Source organism: Brassica napus, chromosome C7 (genome assembly GCF_020379485.1).
Source record: "Brassica napus cultivar Da-Ae chromosome C7, Da-Ae, whole genome shotgun sequence".
Taxonomy (NCBI): Eukaryota; Viridiplantae; Streptophyta; class Magnoliopsida; order Brassicales; family Brassicaceae; genus Brassica; species Brassica napus.
In genome coordinates, this window is record NC_063450.1 from 33684356 (window position 1) to 33705739 (window position 21384).

The 21384-nt window shown below is 35.2% G+C and overlaps 4 protein-coding genes across 8 annotated transcripts; 3 read left to right on the forward strand and 1 right to left on the reverse strand.

The window, feature by feature from the left end:
* The first annotated feature begins 839 nt into the window (after positions 1–839).
* Positions 840–4916, forward strand: LOC106436371 (rac-like GTP-binding protein ARAC2). 2 transcript variants are annotated; one of them, XM_022707978.2, is made up of 9 exons: positions 840–1242; positions 1382–1474; positions 2425–2512; positions 2641–2750; positions 2846–2909; positions 3384–3448; positions 3557–3622; positions 3723–3949; positions 4424–4916. In XM_022707978.2, exons 1-8 carry the CDS (start codon positions 1144–1146, stop codon positions 3834–3836), a joined length of 699 nt encoding a protein of 232 aa, XP_022563699.1. In that variant the 5' UTR covers positions 840–1143; the 3' UTR covers positions 3837–3949; positions 4424–4916. The 2 variants fall into 2 exon arrangements, with proteins under 2 accessions (XP_022563699.1, XP_013732785.1); XM_013877331.3 differs by lacking the exon at positions 1382–1474 and having other exon boundaries at positions 865–1242.
* A 913-nt stretch (positions 4917–5829) lies between these two features.
* On the reverse strand, positions 5830–7661 carry LOC106436372 (28 kDa heat- and acid-stable phosphoprotein). 2 transcript variants are annotated; one of them, XM_013877332.3, is made up of 8 exons: positions 7399–7661; positions 6876–6916; positions 6719–6796; positions 6557–6643; positions 6430–6464; positions 6263–6348; positions 6116–6181; positions 5830–6025 (listed from the first exon to the last, which is right to left on the reverse strand). In XM_013877332.3, the coding sequence occupies exons 1-8, from the start codon at positions 7463–7465 to the stop codon at positions 5991–5993; spliced, it is 495 nt and encodes a 164-aa protein (XP_013732786.1). In that variant the 5' UTR covers positions 7466–7661; the 3' UTR covers positions 5830–5990. The 2 variants fall into 2 exon arrangements, with proteins under 2 accessions (XP_013732786.1, XP_048618323.1); XM_048762366.1 differs by having other exon boundaries at positions 6263–6464; positions 7399–7659.
* A 1651-nt stretch (positions 7662–9312) lies between these two features.
* On the forward strand, positions 9313–10602 carry LOC106436373 (transcription elongation factor 1 homolog). 3 transcript variants are annotated; one of them, XM_013877333.3, is made up of 5 exons: positions 9313–9497; positions 9772–9897; positions 9972–10042; positions 10135–10156; positions 10239–10602. In XM_013877333.3, exons 2-5 carry the CDS (start codon positions 9785–9787, stop codon positions 10423–10425), a joined length of 393 nt encoding a protein of 130 aa, XP_013732787.1. In that variant the 5' UTR covers positions 9313–9497; positions 9772–9784; the 3' UTR covers positions 10426–10602. The 3 variants fall into 3 exon arrangements, with proteins under 3 accessions (XP_013732787.1, XP_022564130.1, XP_048618324.1); XM_022708409.2 differs by having other exon boundaries at positions 9368–9497; positions 9783–9897; XM_048762367.1 differs by having other exon boundaries at positions 9419–9616.
* A 483-nt stretch (positions 10603–11085) lies between these two features.
* Positions 11086–16250, forward strand: LOC106436370 (guanylate-binding protein 2). Its single transcript, XM_013877330.3, has 14 exons — positions 11086–11456; positions 11598–11759; positions 11849–11914; positions 12000–12143; positions 12240–12353; positions 12488–12589; positions 12685–12870; positions 13149–13238; positions 13309–13443; positions 13595–13717; positions 13825–13910; positions 14017–14629; positions 14710–14787; positions 14900–16250. Exons 1-14 carry the CDS (start codon positions 11190–11192, stop codon positions 15971–15973), a joined length of 3240 nt encoding a protein of 1079 aa, XP_013732784.1. The 5' UTR covers positions 11086–11189; the 3' UTR covers positions 15974–16250.
* The last annotated feature ends 5134 nt before the right edge of the window (positions 16251–21384 follow it).

Sequence of the window (21384 nt, forward strand, 5' to 3'; positions counted from 1 at the left end):
TTTACACAATAGACCCTCAAATGATAACTACATTTGACGTGATTTTGCATAGGTTTTTGCATAGGATACTAAAACACCAAGCTACCTATACAAAATCAGAAACAAATTATATTACAGAAAATAAAGTTTCATATATTTTTGAAAAAAGAAAAAAAAAATATATATATATATACATGAATTTTATTTCTTTATTCATTCATATATAAAAATGGTAGCTTGAAAGTTACAAAAATGGTATCTTTGAATTTTTACAGAGTAATAACAGTCCTGAGTAAGAAGCGAAGAAAAAATATGTAAACTTATTAGTAGAACACAAGATCTTATAAAAATATAGAATTTATAGCACACGGTTCCAAATCGTATTATTTAAGTCAATCCTATCAATATCCAAAGTTGTTAATATGTGATCAAGTAAGACAAACAGAAACTAAAGATGATTAAATATATAAGATAAAAAGCTTCAAGAAAGTAAGATGAGAGTTCCTTCTCCAAAACTTAAAAATATCCACTCACAACCAACACCAAACGGCTACATCACTTTGGCCGACCACAAGATCTTGCACTTGAAGTAAAAGAAATACTCAATTCCTCATCATTTTTAAGTCATTAATGTAAGTTAATATATTTAAACAGTAAGAGAGGCAAAAGGTGAGAGTATCACTTTTCGGTTTGATCTGGTTCAATTCCGTGGAAAACCATTCTGATCTGTCGACTTGGTTCAGAAAACCAGATAGACCAAAAATTTTTTTGAATAACTTTATAATAATATTTATCCAACTATTTTATAGATATAATTTTAAAATGTTTTTAACGTTTCTCTCTAATTTATGATGTATGTAAGAGTTTATTTGTCTTACTTGGTTTATTTGATTTGAGGATATATAAAACCAATTTATCTATACAGTTCCTTAATTGACTCGGTATTAGTTCGGTTTGTTTTGTATGTTTTGCTTCAAATTTCCTCCTTTACCAAATAAGCTGATAAAAATTAACAATAAGAGTAGTAATCATCCTTTCCACCAATAAACAACTATAATCATCACAAAAAGCTTCTTAAGAACCCTCGACCACTTCTCTTCTCTTCTGAACATAGAAACCAAACACACACAAAAAAAAAACAAAAACAGAAAGATAAAAGAGAAAATGAGCACAGCAAGATTCGTCAAGTGTGTGACTGTCGGAGATGGAGCCGTGGGGAAGACTTGTATGCTGATTTCATATACCAGCAATACTTTTCCTACGGTAAATAATTTATTGTTTAGGTTTAAACAATTTGTTTCCATAAAGACTTCAAACTGATGTTTAATTTTAACAGTTTTCTGTTGGTCTCTTGAAGACTTTTACTGGCTTTTAAGTAATTTAATTTTTTCGTGCTGTTTAGATTTTACGCTTGGTTTTGACAAAGCCTGGTTATGTACTGATGCATATTCATGGAAAGAGCATCTTTATTCAAAGATACCAGAGGGTTTTAAGCGTATGGGTTCCGCGTAAGATCCATTTTTTTAAAAAAAATCGGTTACTAAAACTACCAAATAGTAGTCGGTTTTTAAGGGTTTTTTACACTGTTCGCGGATCTCACTGACACGTGGCGGTCCGCGATTGGTTCGTTTTTAATTTTTTTTTCTTCTAAATTCGAAAAAGTAAAAAAAAAAAAGAATTAAAAAACTCCAAACGGAGTTTCTGGGATAATGATGCTCTAGAACACATTTTAGGGAGTCTCTCTTCAAAAATAATTAAAAAAAAATGAATAACATGAGAGAGAGTGGAAAAATAACGAGAGACATCTTTGGGAAAAGAGACTTTTGTCATGAGTTCAGAGACTTTAAACTAACGTGTCTCTTTGACATTCATTCGTTGTTATACAACTAAATAATTTGAATAAACTATTATAATAATTTTTAGAAACTCAGTTTAAGAACAAACCCATGATTATCACCTGCACGTTTTCATAGGCACAAATTTTTTTGTTTTTTCTTTGGCTGATTAAAAAAAAAAAAAAATTAAAAAAGACCATTAATCACGGATCGCCACGTGTCAGTGGGATCCGCGAACAGTATAAAAAATATACCAAAATCAATCTTTATTTCCTCTCCTGTGTTACTTTTTTAACTTAAAAAATGGATCCTGCCACCTTCTTGTAACCCGCGATAATCCTGCTCTGATGATGCCCTAAGGTTTTTGTTTCTACGTTTACGTACCCAAAAAAAACAATCTAATCATATGATGTGTAATCTTTTATTTTTAAAAGTGATAATTGAATATTTTCATTTAATAAGTTCAAAAACATTTTCATTTAAAACTACTGGACGTATATCCGAAACTAAAGCTAAACAAATGTATTTTTAATTATTTTACCAAAAATGTATTTTAATTTTTTTCTATATGTTTGGGATAAAAATGATTTAAAAGGTATATAATTTACAGGATTATGTTCCGACAGTTTTCGACAATTTCAGTGCGAACGTGGTGGTCGATGGAAGTACGGTCAATCTCGGCCTCTGGGATACTGCCGGTAAATAGTTAAAACTTTTTAGTTTTTTTTTAGAAAAATAAAAATTTTAGTTTTTTTACTAAAACTGATGAATGGACAAATAGTAAATATATTAGTATTAATAATTAGTTTTAATGTGTAATTATCAGGGCAGGAGGATTATAACAGGCTTCGGCCTTTGAGTTACAGAGGAGCAGATGTGTTTTTATTGGCATTTTCCCTAATTAGCAAAGCTAGTTACGAGAATATTTACAAAAAGGTAGCATTTTAAAATTTGCATCTGTTTTGAAATGATTGTGGTGAAATATTTTAAAGAGTCTTCGAGATTATTTATATTAATTTCTTGAATAATAGTGGCTGCCGGAGCTGAAACATTATGCGCCTACCATCCCTATCGTGCTCGTCGGAACCAAATTAGGTAATAAAGAAGTTCATCAACATTACTTAAATAAATCCGCCAATGATAGGGAAACATTTCGTGGATATGTAATATTTTATATTTAATATATGCTTTGAGGTTATGCGAAATCAATTTATATTGTATATCCTTTTATTCAATTCTAGTGAAAACAAAATGTTAAGATATTCATCATTCGATTATTTTTCTGCTAGATAAAGTTTTCTAGCTTAGTAGTTCCAATAAATACTAATATATTCTTTTTCATTTATATATTGAAACCCGATAACAGGAAAATACAAGAATGCAGTAAACTAACATTGCCCTTTTGGGTTATTAATGAGCTAATAATCAATAGCCCAGTATTATTGATACACTTTCCTTGGTTTATTTAGCCTTTAATATTTGTTCATTAAAGTATATTTTTATTAGTGAGGTAATGTTGAAAAGAAAAATTACAGACTTGAGCCCTTTCTCAAAAAAAAAAAATTACAGACTTGAGGGATGACAAGCAGTTCTTGAAAGATCATCCAGGAGCAGCTTCTATAACAACTGCTCAGGTATCCTTATAACGATAACATATTTAATTTTACAAATACAAATATATGTCTATATGTTACAAAAAGTCATAACTGTGGCTGTAATAGTATGATGAATTTGAGTAACAGGGAGAAGAACTAAGAAAGATGATTGGAGCCGTCAGGTACTTAGAATGCAGCTCCAAAACCCAACAGGTATATGATTTCATATGAGTACATTTATATTTAACATTAGGTTGAAATAAAATATAATCAATTATGTAAGCTGAAAAGGTTATGTTTTTTTCTTTGTCAGAATGTGAAGTCAGTGTTTGATACAGCAATCCGGGTAGCTTTGAGGCCACCAAAGGCAAAGAAGAAGATAAAGCCCTTAAAGACCAAGAGATCAAGAACATGCTTTTTCCTCTAATATTTCAGAATTTTAATAATACAAGTATTTCGTTTTTTTTTTTGTATTTTGTGTAATGGCAAAAGAGACTTACTCGTCATAAACAATTTCATGCCACCAGAGGCGGTTTCACGGTAAGAAATAATGGATCACATGACACAGGTTAAATATATATATATTTCAGTGTTTTTCCATGCATCACTTTTTATTCAGCAGCTCTGTTGGTTTTTTTCTTTGTTTGATACCATTTTTTTTTTCTGTTTTATCTAATATATTTTAGAGGTTGGGCTAAAATCAAATTGTGAACCCTTTTTAAAAATTAAAGTTGGATCAGTCACTGCATGCCACACATATAATTTATCAGCTTGCAAATAAAAATAACAAATTGTGTTGTTTTTACTTATCAATGTATCAAACTTATATTTTTGGATAATTGTATTATATATTTAGAATTAAAGTTTATACATAACGATATAGCAGTTCAAATGCTGAGAGTATATCACCTAACGTTGTTTCTCTTTACATTTTCTTTGCTCCCGTTCTTCAGTCTCTGGTTTTGTGATGTTTTATTTACTGATCTGATGGTTGGAAGCAACACTTTTACGCAGATCTGGACCTGAGAGGACATGATCTGGTGATTCTTTCTCAAGGATGTCTGTTGAAGATTCAAGTCAGGATTTGCCGCTCTTTTTGGGTTTTTGCTGATTTTAGTGAGGGTTTCGACTGTCGGTGTTGGTATGGTGTGGGATTTGTTGAGAGGGTGATGGAGTTGCACGAACCATCAGCCTTCTTATAAGCTATCTGCTTTGAGGGCGGGTAAAATGTTTTGAACAAAGCTCAAGTGGCGGCTAACTCCGGTGATTGTCTATGTTTGGATCTGTTCTTTTCTCATGCTCCTCTTTTTTTTCCTTTCACCGTTTATTTCTCATGGTATTTTTTTGGTGAGTGATGTCTTCTTCGTTGTGGTGATAGCTTCCAATTTGGGTCTTGGGTTTCTCTGTCATGTGTTTTCTTTTCGGAGGTGGTGGTTGTGCCGCTGATTGTTAAAGTTACACTTTGTTATGATGGGCCGACATATGAGCAGATTTGTTTATAGGTATTTTGTCAACTTCCAAATTAAATCAAGTTCTGATCGGAAAAGAAAAAATATTTCAAGAAACAACTTCACCCGACCATGTTTAGCATACATGGAAAAATAAAACACCTTTGGATCTAGCATCGTTTGCTAATGAATCCAGACGAACATTTTTTGCCCTTGGGGATATGAAACAAGCTTACACTCTCAAAAATGTCATGCAAAAGTCAAACATATTTATCCTAAAGTGAAGAAACAATCCACAAAATTGTTAGTAATATAGACTAAATCTGAAGAGTCATTCTCAAATCGGATCAATAGAACTTGCAAATTGCTCATACATGATGATGTTTAGAGCAATCTTTCCATCTTACCCAGTAAGATTGAAAGGCTTCTACTACAACACTGAGTCCAAAAGATTCGACACACATTTGATCCTTAAGGTATCGATTTGGCAAGTTGGTAACCATGGAATTTGTTTGAAGGATTATCGGAATCTTTTTATTTTTCCTCTTTAAAATTTGCATTTCTCCAACATTCTACTTGGAGTGGCACTGGTTGTTTTACTTTCTTTTAGTTGGATTTAAATACCAATCTTGTTTTAAATAATTGCAAACTGGGTCCTGCGAGTTACCAATGCTACAGTTTTCCTCTTTAAAATTCTCAGCTACATACTTAATTAATTCGAAAAAAGATTTCTAACTGGAATGGAAACCAAATAAATATCGAATTTTTCTACCAACTCATCGGCGGCACGGTTAAACCATCTTGAACGGACATCAAACAAATCACGATCCAACTACAAGAAGTTGGTCAAGAAGTCGAAGGCGCAGACTAACTACAAACCCTTATTATCAAACCAGAGCAGGTTTTGGCTTAAGTTTAGGATTTCTTGCAGACCAAACTAAAAGACTTGAAAAACAAAGCAAGACAAAGAGATTATTAACTTCCAATGTATTAAGATGGAGAAATCCCCTGGGCACTAAGTATTCGGAAAATGTTTTATGATCTGTTTACCAATCGAAAAAAGAACAAAGTAAAACTCGATGAGTATTCTTCTTCTTTTATGTAGTTTATTTTTTTTAGGGTGAACACTTGTCTCATTTGCGAGCATCTACTTTCTTGGCGTCTTTCGCTACAATAAACAGAGACATTGAAAAATCAGAAACAACAGGAAATAGTTCTGTTTCTTGAAACCAAAAAAGCATTGTAAGAGGTTTATTACCTGCTTTTTCCTCTTCTCGCTTCTTGGCCGCTTCTTCTCTCTGTTGGCGAATCAGAGCCAGACGATCTGTACACACACACACAAACCCATTTGGTAACATAGAAAGAAACAAGTGAGAAAGATAAGAAGAGATTCATAGCAGTTTACCCAAATCCTTTCTTGCTTGTTCGGTTTTGCCTTGCTCCTGCAACCTCATGTATCGCTCATGAGCTCGCTGCTTCTCTAGCTCCTCCCTGCAAAACACCATATAAGATGGAACTGTAAGAAGCTCCTTAAATAAGAAATGTTGAATGAGAAGAAAATCAGAAACAAACCTTTCACGCCTTGAGAGTTCAGTGGTTTTACTAGCCTAATAATGAGAAACAGAAAAAGAAAAAAAAAACACAAAGTTATTAAGACAAAAATATTTAAGTAGATCCACAGCCAACACAGAAAGCTTACATCAAGGTCTCTAGCTTTTAAAGTCGTTGGTTTGGCTCTGTTAGGGTTATCAACTTCAATAAGAGCTTCATGTCCTTTCTTCTTCACCTGATATTATTATACCCAAGTAATGATGAGAATAGATGAAGGAGGTCAGATAAGATTCTAAGGGTTTTCACTCACGTCAGATTCATCTTCGGATTCCTCTTCAGATTCCTCTTCAGACTCCTCTTCAACATCTTCTTCGTACTCAGCTTCCTTCTGATAATTTCATCAAAAAAGGCCAATTCATTAACCACACACAAGTCAACAAACATGTAAGAGAAAACAGCCAAAGTACCTGCTTGAATGACCGAGGACGCGCAGCAGAAGTTCCAGCAACTACACAGCACACAAAAAGATCACACTAAATTGAACACATCTGTTAAAAGACCATCCAAACCAATACAGAGACTTTACACACGATTCTCTCAAACACGCAGCAAGTTAACAGCTAAAGCAACAACAGAACAGAACACAAAAACATCACACTAAACTGAACACATCTGAAGAGAACCCTAGACCAAAAGATCATCCAAGAAAGAGACTTTACATATGATTCTCTCAAAACAAACAAGTAACAAGACAGTACCAGTCCATTCAACGCATCCAATTTAAAAGCTAAAGCAACGGTAAAGAACAGATCTTATAAGCTATTAAAAAACTTCACAAGGGCTGAATCAAGACAAGACCGGTCATACAAAAGCAGAGTAACAGATTAGAACAAGACCCAATACAAATATCTCACTTCTTTAACTGCTACCATAAGGAAGTGGGGATATATATATAACAATCAGAAACTGCAAATTCGAGAAATGTCTTACGAATATCAGCTGCACTTGAGAATCGGCGCTGGCCAGTAGGTTTCCCCTTGAACTTGCCTCTTCCCATCGTTTCTCACGGCAAAGAGATTGAAATCGAAAACTGGAGAAAATAAAGGAAACCAGAGGATTGGATTCGTGACGAATCGATTCGAAAGCGAATCACGAATTGATTTGGAGACGAAAACCCTAAAGGTGGCTTCTTTTGGGGGATTCTGTGTTCGTTTTCAGTGTGTAACTGCGATTTGTTCCTCTGTATCGCGGTGTACTTAAGAATCCGTGTGAACCTATCTATATTACATGGAATAGGAAACGGGTACGCGGAAGCGGAAGCGTTTGGAAACGCGGAATCGACATTTTATAAAATTTTAGGAAGTGAAAACGTGTTGGAAGCGTTTTAATATATATATAAAATAGTAACAGTAGTTATTATTATTATTTATTATTAATCTGAATAAGTATCATTTTAGTGTTAATATTTTAATGTACAAAATCTAAAATGAAATTGAAATTTAAGTTAATTTTTTGTAATATATATATTATATATCATGTGAATATTATTATATTTATCAAGTAAACGAAAAAAATATCAGTATATTATTCAAATGTTAGTTGTCCTCATGTTAATTTCATAAAAATGCATATATATTATTGTTTATTTAGACCGGTGAGAAGAGTATAATATCCATATTTATTTTTCCTTTAATTTTGGCTAATAGAAAAATTCAAATAAAATTTATAGTTTAAGAACACGTGTAACTTGAAAACCCTAATTGCTTCTTCTCCATCATTGCTCACCTTGGAAACTACCTTTTCACACGATAAATTATACACCTCTCGGTAATTAACAAGTGCGAGTATTTGTCAAGTGCTTTATATCTTTGAACGAATCCGACTTATTCAATCAGGCGCTTCCGAACCAGAATCGGAGCTTCCCCTGCGCTTCCATATTCAACTCTTCTGGAATTCTGATTCCAACACGGTTCCTAGCGATTCCGGACGCTTCTGAACCCGTTTCCGCTTCCGAAGCGGGAATCATAGATAAAAAAACGATTCTGTGTAACGTAGGAACCTATATAGATCGAACGGTCATCAGATCCTTTGGGTGTTAACTGCTAAACGATGTCGTTTGTGTTAAACCCCACGTAGTGTATTTTTTTTTTCTTTTTTGTCGTTATTCTAATCTACTTCCCCCCGTTCTCAACCTAGATTCCGAAACCTAAGATTGCACGGAAGTTTCATCGGACGTTCATTTTCCGCTTCGGAACCAAAACCGGAACCGGAATCGGTATCAGAACTTTGTGGAAACTTACGGAATCTCGCTTCCAAAACGCTTTTAAAATATTCTCTTTAAAAACACGTTGTAAGCTTACGATTCTGTTTTGGGACCATGCGTCCGTTTTTCTAAAAACACAATGTCATAAATCAACAAAATATATAAATTTATAGTTTTAGTCTATATAAAATCCAAATTTTAATAGTAATGAACTAAAAAGAATAGAAACATATAAATATTAAAGCTAATACTATAAACTATCTTTATGCATAGTGGTTTTTATTAAAGAAATTATTATATTAATTAATTTTAATATTTTATAAATAATTGACACAATAGATTTGAATATACGATATATCTCTAATAAAAACCTCTATGCATAAAGATATAAAGATACTCTATAGTATTAGTTTTAATATTTATATGTTTCTATTCTCTTTAGTTCATTCCTATTAAAATTTGGATTTTATATAAATCAAAACTATAAATTTATATTTTTTGTTGATTTATGACATTGTGTTTTTAGAAAAACGGACGCGTGATCCCAAAACGGAATCGTAAGCTTCCAACGTGTTTTTAAAGAGAATATTTTAGAAGCGTTTTGGAAGCGTTTTAAAAACGAGATTCCGTAAGTTTTCACAAGGTTTCGATTCCGATTCCGAAGCGGGATCGGACGTCTGATGCAACCTAGTCGTCTTCTCAGACTGTCTAGAAAGAATATCAAAATTGCATCTAACTCCTCCTTTTCCCTTTCTCCCCCAATTGACATCTTTCTAGGGTTTCGTATCTCGCTCTTCCTCGAGGAATCGATCTTCTGCAAAAACAGGTTTGTCAGTTTCTCAATTCATTGTTTGCTTCCAAACAACAACCTTTATCTTTACCAAATTATCAAACTTGGGCTTGTGAATATTCCATCACGCGCTTTCATAGTTGATCTTAATTAGGGTATTTTCTTGAGCCTTGCCTCTGATTCTTTTGAATTTATAGTTTCGCCAGTTATGGGTTTTCGATTTTAGTTTCTAAAAGTTGGATCCTTGTGGGTACTCTTCTCAATCTAGAGATTAAAGTATTGATTTTTATATTTTTGGATTGTGGCCAAGGGGTGGTTAAGCAATGGGGAAGAGGAAGTCAAGGGCAAAGCCTGCTACAACGAAGCGAATGGACAAGCTTGACACTGTCTTTAGCTGTCCTTTTTGCAACCACGGCTCTAGTGTCGAATGCCAAATGTAACCTTCTTTCTTAGCCTTTAATGAGCTACGACATAAAAGGGGATTTGTTGAAGATTTGTTTTTCTTAACAGTAATATGAAGGAGATGATTGGTATTGCCACTTGTAGAATCTGTGAAGAAAGCTTTAGCACTACTATCACAGGTTCCTTTTCATGCTGCTCTCAAATCGTGACATTGCTATATATAATCAGTTTTTTGCTTTACATATATGATCAATCTTCTGTTTTCTTGCAGCTTTGAGTGAAGCTATAGACATGTAAGTACACTATCTTATTCGAGTTCTTCTTCTTCTTCTTTCACCCTGTTTTTTTTTCTAAGCCTCTGTGAAACTAATGCAGCTACAGCGAATGGATTGATGAGTGTGAGAGGGTCAATACTGTGGAAGATGATGTTGAACAAGAAGAGGAAGTAGAGGAAGAAGAAGTATATGAAGAAGAAGAAGAAGAAGAAGAAGAAGTGGAGGAAGAGGATGATGAAGATGCACGTGTGTCTGTTAAAAGGAAGTTTAACTACCGAGACGATTGATCTTTATTGAAAACCATGCAAGTCCTTTTAGACATTGCCCTTATGTTGTAATATCTACTGACACTCGTTGTTGTCTATCACCATCGTTTCCTTTTGTTTTACATTTACTGAAACAGTAATCTCAGCTCTGTACACATAAAACCTAACCAAGATCGAGAAGGAGATGAGGTTAGTCAAGTTTAGTACCGTCAAGAGCAAGAAATGATAATCATCCGTGAGCGGGGTTTGAGATTTAGTTAAAGCTTTATGAAAATGCACCATCTTGATTGTACGCTTACTAGTTGGTTTTAAGCTCCAATCCATTGTTATTTTTATCTCTATAATAATTTTCATCCCCATCATTGCTGTGTTTTCCTATAAAATAAAATAAAACTCTTCATCTACCAAAAGGGTGGAGACCAGCTCATTTCACTATGCCCAGGAACCAGCTCATTTCACTGTGCCCAGGAACGGCTCATCCAAAAACACTTTTTAAACTCCTTAACCGTCGCTTGTCTTCACCTTTTTTCTTAGTTGTCGCTGCTATATGAATGTGCAAGAGTAAGGTTAAGACTTATTTTACATTGGGCTCCAAAAATACAAATTTGGGCCCAGTAAGGCCCATATAGCTATCCATCTGTCTCGAACGGATCTTAGGTCTCTACTTCGTCTTCTTGACGCTACTTTCCCCTCTTTTTCAAAACCACACTAAAATCCAGGAAAAATCTCCAAACATCGAGCGAAATCGAAGTGACGAATCTTCACGAATTTCGAAGTTTGCGGAGATGAGGAGCTTTTTCAGTCGAGGAGCCAAAGATTCGCCGTCTAGTTCCGCTTCTCCGTCGCTGAGATCATACCCTTCGACGCCTCCGGCTTCGTCGTCTGCTGTGACGGGACCACCGAGACCGATTCGGCTAGTGTATTGCGATGAGAAAGGAAAGTTTCGGATGGACCCTGAAGCAGTTGCTACTCTGCTACTCGTCAAGGAGCCCGTCGGCGTTGTCTCAGTTTGTGGTAGGGCTCGTCAAGGCAAGAGCTTTATTCTCAATCAGGTAATCTGTTTATTTCTCCTTTTGATCTTAGAGTGTGTAGTGTTTGTTTGATTGATTGATTTTGTGTACATTGTCTCTAGGTTTAGGGTTTTAGCAAATTAGGATTTGCTTTTCTATAATTGATTTTGTGATTTTTTGTAGCTTCTTGGGCGAAGTAATGGGTTTCAAGTAGCGTCAACACACAAGCCTTGTACCAAGGGGCTTTGGTTGTGGAGTTCTCCTATCAAACGAACTGCTCTTGATGGATCTGAGTATAACCTTTTGCTCTTAGATAGTGAAGGGATTGATGCTTATGACCAAACGGTGAGTAAAAACTTGTAATTTACCAGTGAAATTACTTCTTTTAAGTTAGACATGTGCTGATTCACTTTCCTTCCAATGTAATCCCACAGGGTACCTATAGCACTCAGATATTCTCGTTAGCTGTTCTTTTGTCAAGCATGTTCATATACAATCAGGTTTGTTTCCACTTCTCATTTTGTGCATATCTCTTCCTTGGATGTTGTTTTGTGCTTGATGTTGTTCTCGTTTGTATGTTTTCAGATGGGTGGTATCGACGAAGCTTCACTCGATCGCCTTTCTCTTGTCACTCAAATGACAAAGCATATCCGTGTGAAAGCGTCTGAAGGAACGAGTTCACGTTCTGAACTTGGACAGTTTTCTCCCATCTTTGTCTGGCTCCTTAGGGTAATCGTCTCTGCTATTTTTTTAATGTATATTTGTTTTCGATACCATGTCTTACAGATATATATGTATATCAACCTTGGATATATCTATTTGCAGGACTTTTATTTGGACCTAGTGGAAGATAACCGCAAGATTACTCCGCGTGACTATTTAGAAATTGCGTTAAGGCCGGTTCAAGGTGGGGGAGGAGATATTGCTGCAAAAAATGAGGTAATGGTTGCATGTGCTTTAATTTTTTTAGATAGTCGTCCACTCTATGAGAAATCTGGGTGTGGCGATCAAGTGTAATGTTTCTTTGCTAGCACAATTGGGAGTCAATGCTAATGAGAGCAATGGTTTTGCAGATCCGAGATTCGATCCGTGCACTTTTTCCGGACAGAGAATGTTTCACCCTCGTAAGGCCTCTCACCAATGAAAAGGACCTCCAGAGACTTGACCAAATTCCGGTTAGTATCATTCTTTGCACGCTCCTTCACTTATTATACTACGCTGAAAGGTTTGTATAATACTTGGTTACATAAATTCCATTGTGTCTATGCAGTTGGAAGATTTGAGAGGTGAGTTTGCCGCTGGCCTGGATGCATTTACCAAGTTTGTTTTTGAGAAGACGAGGCCCAAGCAGTTAGGGGGTACCGTGATGACGGGTCCTGTACTTGCCGCTATTACACAGTCTTATCTGGATGCATTGAATAATGGTGCTGTGCCAACAATAACCTCAGCTTGGCAGGTTCGAGATCTCTTGCCTTCGTGGATGTTTGATACATTTAAAGTCAAAAGCCATTCCTTTTCTTGAAGGATTAAAAAACCTCATAGTTGAAGGATTTGACTGGATAGGGCGGGGTTCACTTTACATAGTGTAAACATATGGTTGATTATTGCGTTCAGACATTTGTGTACTTGGAAACCATCGCGGGGATTAGTTGGCATGTTTTTACTAATGCATTATCTTACTTATTTTCCCTAAAATACTTCATAAATTGATTTTTCTTGATTATGTTCTTGTAGAATGTGGAAGAAACTGAGTGTCGAAGAGCATATGATTCTGGTATAGAAGCTTATTTGGCTGCCTTTGACCAATCAAAAGCTCCTGAAGAAGTAAGCACTTGACTTTAGCCTCCCGTTATTTGTAATTTATATTATGATTCATACCAATTCTTCTATATAGGGTGCACTGAGGGAAGAACATGAAGAAGCAGTTCGAAAAGCCTTGGCTATGTTTAACGCCAATGCTGTAGGGGCTGGTATAGCAAGAAAAAGATACGAGGATCTTCTTCACAAGGACTTGAAGAAAAAATTTGCGGTAATGGACTCTAAACCAGTGCTTTGCAGCAATAAAGTACTTGTTTTTGAAATCCGACTGTTTTAATTACATTTCTCGTTTCCTCAACCATCACATGAATTTTCTCTTCTCACTTCGTTATGCTGATGTAGACTATCTTTGATTGATTCAGGATTACAAAAGAAATGCATTCATGGAGGCAGATTTGCGGTGCAGGAGTGCTATCCAAAGTATGGAGAAGCAGCTGAGAGCAGCTTGCCATGCCTCTAATGCGAATATGGATAATGTTGTCAAGGTTGGTTACTTATGGATATATATTTATTTTGACTAGATGTACCAAGGATGGAAGTTCCCGTGGTTTTAGTTGGTTATTGTCTTACTCATGGATCGATTGTGTATCAGGTTCTAGAAGCTCGTTTGTCAGCCTACGAAGCATCATGCCATGGCCCAGGGAAATGGCAGAAACTTTCTGTTTTCTTGCAACAAAGGTAGTTACTACTAGTCCCCCCTCACTGTTTTTGATTTACGTGTATGTTTCTTTAGAGGTTTGTTCATATATTTTACCCATTTTGCTCTCAATTTTTAATCATGCAGCTTAGAAGGGCCGATATATGATCTCACCAAAAGGCTTATAGATAATATCGCTATAGAGAAAAACTCACTGGCAGTGAAATTCCGTTCTGTTGAAGATGCGATGAAGCATCTGAAGCAGCAGTTGGATGATAGCGAGAGATACAAGCTGGAATACCAGAAACGTTATGATGAATCCAACATCGACAAGAAGAAGCTGGAAGATATATACAGAGAACGCATAACTAAACTACAGGGGGAGAACAGTTCGCTGAATGAGCGATGCTCCACTTTGGTCAAAACATTGGAATCTAAACAGGAAGAAATCAAGGAATGGAAGAGAAAGTACGACCAGTTTGTTTTGAAACAGAAAGCTGTTGAAGATCAGCTTAAATCTGATATGGAAGTTCTTAGAACACGAAGTACTACTTCTGAAGCTAGGCTCTCTGCAGCTAGAGAACAAGCCAAATCCGCTCAGGAAGAGACCGAGGAATGGAAAAGAAAGTATGATTATGCTGTGGGAGAGGCAAGATCGGCTCTTCAAAAGGCTGCTTCGGTGCAAGAACGTTCAGGCAAGGAAACGCAATTGAGAGAAGATGCTCTTAGGGAGGAATTTACATTGACTTTAACTGAAAAGGTACCTCTCTTTGTCCCAATTTGTTAAAGAGATGACTTTAAGATTTCTAATCATCAATGTGCGGTGTTAACTGATTTCAGGATGAAGAAATTAAGGAGAAGACTACAAAAATTGAGAAGGCAGAGCAGTCTCTAACGGTTCTAAGATCAGAGTTAAAGGTGAGCTTTCTATTTTAGCTTTGCCTTGTTAATCCTATCCTTCTTTGTGATACATTCTGATAAGTTGGTCAGTTTAGCATCTGGATCTAAGCTTTTGTGGTGTCTTTTGCAGGCAGCAGAGTCTAAAATCAGAAGCTTTGACGTGGAAACAGCATCACTGAAATTGGAGTTAAGGGAAATGATTGATAGGTTAGACAGTGCCAACACGAAGGCTTTAACATATGAAAAAGAGGCAAACAAGTTGGAACAGGAGAAAATCCGTCTAGAGCAAAAGTACCGATCTGACTTCGAGAGATTCGATGAAGTCCAAGAGAGATGCAAAACAGCTGAAATAGAAGCTAAACGTGCTACTGAACTGGCGGACAAAGCTCGAGCTGATGCCGTCACTTCCCAAAAGGAGAAAAGTGAGAGTCAGAGCTTGGCAATGGAAAGACTTGCTCAGATCGAGCGCGCTCAGAGACAAATCGAGAACTTGGAGAGGCAGAAGACTGACTTGGAAGATGAACTGCACAGACTTCGTGTGTCTGAGATGGAGGCTGTGTCCAAGGTTACAGTCTTAGAAGCAAGAGTCGGAGAAAGAGAGAAAGAGATCGAGTCATTGCTAAAGCTAACCAACGAACAGAGGGCGCATAACGTGAAGTCGTTGGAGAAGCTGTTGGATGAAGAGCGTAAGGCTCATATAGCCGCCAACAGAAGAGCTGAAGCTCTTTCTCTTGAGCTGCAAGCTGCACAGGCAACTGTTGATAATCTTCAGCAAGAACTAGCTCAAGCTAGGTTGAAAGAAACTGCATTGGACAACAAGATCAGAGCTGCGAGTTCATCTCGTGGGAAACGGTCCAGAATGGAAGATGTTGATATGGACATTGGAGAAACAAGTGATAGAATCTTGAGGACTAACAAACGATCTCGAAGCACCAGAGGAGATGATAATGGTGGTTATGAGGATGGTGTTTCGGTTTCTAGAGGCGATGAGGACACTCAAAACCAGCAAGGCGAAGAAGAGGAGGAAGCAGAAGATTACAGGAAGCTAACAGTGCAGAATCTTAAGCATGAACTGACGAAGTATGATTGCGGACATTTGATACTGAACAAAGGCCATCAGAGCAAGAAAGAGATTCTCGCTTTGTATGAAGCCCATGTTCTTCCCAAGAAAGCGTTAGAGAAAGAAGAGAGAAAGAGACAGTGACAAGCTACTTCGTGGGACAAACTCTGTACAGAGTGAGGGGAGAAACATGTTTTAGTCTCGAAGTTTCTATCTTTAGAGATTAGTATAGAGTTTGCTTTAGCAAGGCTCTGAGTTAAGCATTGTTGTATTAAAACTGAGGTGTAGGGTTTATGAGTGTTTTTGTGGTATTTAATGTTGTGGGAGCTTGAGTCGGTTTGGTGTTGGACTTTGAAATTTGTAGACTTTATGTTCTCAGAGTTCTGTTGAGCTTGAGCTTGAGTCGGTTTGCTTTGGATTTCTTTTCTGTCTTTCTCCTCTCAGTTAACAATCTTTTCTAATGACCTGGAATCTTCGGCGCACTGAGATCCAACCAATAAATTCTCTGGCATCTGTCTACCAGTGTCAGACAAAATCGGTTGCCAGTTAACAATAGTGACAATGGGATTTGGAACGGATTGGTGTTACATAAAAAAAAAAAGATATAGCTCTTCTTTTATGCAGGGCTTGTATAATCTGATGTGACATCAAGTCTAAGATTTTTGTTACTTGGACAAATGATTGATAATTTTTTTTCAGTTTTTAGGCTTCGAGTGGGTAATGCAAATCAAAATATGTAGCAGTTAAGGATAAATTGTTGCTCAGCTGTTTTCAGTCAAGATGTTATGAATGTTCTGGTCCATAGAATAATGTTAATGTAGCTAGAGTGTTCCTAAGGTGCATACTAGGGTTTCTTCCTCTAGTTACCGTTGTAGCTGAACCATCACTTGCGGATGTATATGTTAGGCGAGGAGCGTAAGCGATCTGGCATATTTGTGAAAGAATTTCTTTGGCTTTTTCTTGGGAGATCCTACGAGAAAAGAAGGAAATAAGTAAAAATAGGAGAGTGAGTATGGGTCCATGTCCACCACCGCAAGTGACTTAACCGGTCTACTTACTCATCTGAATCTTTCAGTCTCCATGTCTTGTGAAAAGAAGCACAAGATACATAATTAATGGAATACTTACAGTATTTTCATCCCCCGATAAAATTATCTTCTCAGTGTAGTTTTTTCCCTCGTGTTTGGCTATAGTTGGAATCCCTAAATCTAAAGCCACTTGGCGTTCCAATCCAATTCCAACAATGCACTTTTCGGATCGAGAAAGTGGAACTGCTTAACATTGGATACTAGAACTCATTAAACCTCAATTCATCTGAAAAGTATGATTTTGTAGTAGATGGCCCCTTCCATTCCTGAAACGGCTTAAGAGCGCCTCGCCTTGGTCGGCGAGAAGAAGAACAATGCAGATCATGCACCTAGATTAAGCATAACAAATACAGACCAAACTCGTTAAACTGATTTATCAAGTTATCATATTTGACCGAATGCAATGTTTTGAAAACCGGACCGGACATTGATTCAGTATTGCATCTGAGTCAATGGTCGGACATATCCAATCGGTTTAACCGGATTTAAAATTTTATTTTAATTTTAAATTTTAATTTAATAACTATATATATATAACTATAAAATTATTTTTATAAAGTTTTATATCATTGTTAGAATATAAAAATGATATGAAAATAAAATAAAATTTTAAAATAATATAAAAATATAACTTATATAAGAGTTTTAGTGCAGTTGTATTATTTATAGCATACAAAATAATTTGTATAAATACCTTTTACATAAATTATATTAAATATATTAATATGTCCAGTATATAGATCTTATACTATTATTTAATAAGTGATTTTTTGCATTCGAGTTCTCACGTTAAAAGTTGGAATGATTAATATTAATATTACCCTTAATGAATTTTTATATATTTTTATTATATAATTAAAAATAATTTATGTTAATAATATCAGATTTATTTGTGATATTAGATAATTGATTATAAATTAGCATAGTAAATTTCAAAAATATTTTTTTTTTAAAGTAAGATAATTCTTATATATATTGTGTTATTATCTCAAAATAGTATTTTCTATCATAAAGGTTAAAAATTACGATATAAAAAAGTTTACAATTAAATATTAGTCAAGAAAAAACATTTGTATAAATATTTATAATATGTAATGTTTTTAAAATTTCAATACAGTAATAAGCATATATATATATATTGGTGAAAAGAAATTGTCATATATAAATCATTTGGTTTGATTTAAACTTTGTAAGAACATACACATAATAACTTATTATGCTGGTTTTTTAATTAATAAGAATTTTTTGGTTGATGAATGGAAAAATGAAGTTGGTATAGTATTTATATGTAAGAAAATCACCCATTGGAGATTTGTATTTTAGCAGACTCGTTTTCATATGTTTTTTTTTTTTTGAACTGAGGCTTATCTTTTTCATATGTTTGCGTACAGTTTTTTTTTACACACTACCTGTCTTGCATATAGTTCAAATAATTTTTTTTTTTGGTTATGCATATTAAAAGATGAATGGATAATAAATGCATATCGGTGATATCTTGCATATTTGCACTGTTTTAACCATCCATATTGCACATATTGATCATATAGATTAGGAATTTAGCATCTTTAGGATCCATATTGCATTCATATGTCTTAATCAGGTAATTGAGTATTCCATAGAGTGATTGGAGGTGTTTAGAAGCATTGTGGTTCGAAAAGAGATGAAGAATGAAGTTTGGTCAAGTATGGGTGATTGCAACGCGGGTTGTACCACGCGGGTTCACCAACCCGTGTCGACATGAAGCAACAGAGAGGTCCAACGCGGCTTGAATCACGCGGAAGCCGTACCCGCGCGCACGAGAATGGAGCTGCTCGACGTCTTGACGCGGGTTGGAGCACGCGGGTTCCCTTACCCGCGTTGTCGAAGAGAAGCCGTCGATGGAGTCACGAGGGATGTTGTACCCGCTCGCACGAAGTTGGAGAAGCTAGACGACATCTCGACGCCGGGTGGAGCGACACGGGTTCCCTTACCCGCGTTGTCGAAGAGAACTCGAGAGAGATCACGCGGGGTGAGCGACGCGGGGAGCTGTACCCGCGCGCATGAACTGAAGACGTGGCGACGGGCTGACGCGGGGAAGCTAGCGTGGGTTGCAGCCGACGACCCCTACCCGAGTCGAGTTTTTGCCTTAGTCGAATTTTAATGTTTTTAAAGGGCTTTTTAGACTTTTTAATGGAAACCATTAGGTTGACCAAAGACATATAAATACTCTTGTAATCCCAAAGTTGAGAATTATCTTATTTTCTATCTAATCACAAAGAAATTTTAGGTGAAAGATCTAATCTTGATCATTATCTTTTGTGATTGTTTAGTTATATTGATCACTAATCATGATTAACACCAAATCATCATTGATTCTTGGGTTTATCATGAAGATTAGTGAGTAGTCATCTTTGGATTCATGGGTTAGAGAGACTAAGGGTGATTAAGCTAGATCTAAGGTGTTTTAGTATAAATCCATCTTGTTCCTTGCTTGTAGAGTGCTTTATTGCAATTTTAGAGTTGACCTCTCTAAAGTTGAGTTTTAGGCATTTCATACCCGAAAGGTGTTCGATGAAATGCATGAACCAACTTTACTAAGCTTTTAACATTCTTTACCAAAGAGATTTGATGTTAAAGGTGTTAAGATGGCTAATGGACTTGAAATTAATGATTGCTTAGATAATATTCAACCAAATAAATTTGATGCTTGAGTTATCTTAGTGAATGAGCATTCATCTAGAAATAAAGTTTGTTTAGGATTGTGTCTAGGTTTAAGGTTGACAGATTGATTGAAAGGTACCACCTTTAGATTGAAACTTGATCACCCAAGGTCAATTCTCTTATCCCATGAATTCCTCCATTTCATAAGAAAAGAAAACTTTGTTCTTTATTGTATTTTAGTAGTATTCTAGTTCAAAATCATCTGATTACTTGATTGCACTTAAATTAAGTTTGAACCTGCATTTTCTTTGAATCAAAATACTTAGAAATAGATTGACATCTCAATTACTATAATGATTTGATTATTGAACCTTGAGAAAGTCATTTCAATCGGACAGCTTGATCATTTATATTGTTTTTTTTTTCTATTTTTATTCTGCATCCCATTCATAACCTTACTAATAGATGCGGGTTTTTGCTTCCTTAATTTCTTCGTCATGGGTTTATTTGTGCGTTTGTGTTTTTTTTTGTCTGGTTTGGTTGCGGCCCGAAGTATTATAGTCCAATTAAAGAAATATTAATCTTGGTTTTATAATTTTAAAGATTTTTTTCAAAAAAAAAAGATGCAAACATACTTAAGTTTTATTCTCGAAATCATTTTTTAAAAATATACTAAAATGTTTATAATTCTTAAAATATTTGTGTATTAACCTGCGTTTGGCTTGAGTCGGTTTAGTGTTTTGACTTTTTGATTCGTCGACCTTTTTTTCTTCAGAATTGTCTTGATCTTGTTCAACTATTTGCTTTTGATATTGGTATTTTACTCTTTAATTCTCAGTCAACATTATTGACTAATTAGGTTTGATGGACTGATTCTAAGATTTTTTAAAAACTTCATGATAAGGTCTTCTATGCATCAATGCATGACCAGACAGACCTATGCGATGTGATGCCGATAAAATTTTAGATCATCCGAGAGAAACACATTAAATTTCTTAAATGAAATTTTAATATGAAAATAAAATTAACTATTTAAAATTTTGACATATATTAATGATTCTTTACGTCCTTTCTAATTTTCGGTTAATTTTTATTCTTAAGAGACTTTTCTTAGAGTTTATCAATATTGATACTCTTAATTAGCTGAATAACTACAGTTACAGTTTATTAGGCTATAATAGTATAATATGTGTACTGGCGTAATATGATAATCTCTTAGTTAAGTCATCGGTGATAGATTATTGTTGAATTATGTTACGTGCATGTTGTTAGAAGAAGTAGAACGGTTCTTTGCAGTAATGTACATCCAAGGTAAAGTATCAATCTATGTTTTTATTCAGTTTTAGCAAGGCGTGTGTGCATTTTTAAAGTGTTTAAATAATAATTTTCTTAGCCTTGAAAGGTTTTTTATGTCATTTATTACTGTTTCTAGAAAAAAAAAATACTTTCACAACTGTTGAACTTTAAACAAATATTCAGTTAAAAAAAGAAGAAGTCTAAATGGTCTACAGCAACCGCCGTGTACGTCAATTTTCAAAGATTGCAGTTTACAAATAAAAAGCTGTGAATGTTACAAAAACAAATAAATAACTATTGATAATTCATAACAATTGTTACATTTAATCAACCACTTAAACTCTGAATTAACTCAGCTGCCAACTTAAATGAAGCAAAACTAAATTAAACCGAACAAAAATTAAACAAAAACCTACCAAATTTTTTTACCATTAAAGAACAAAACTGACTTGTTCCACAAAGAGCAAGGTGCAAAGATTAGGTCCACCGTCTAATTTTGACGATAACCTACCTTCCAAGTCTCGTCAAATT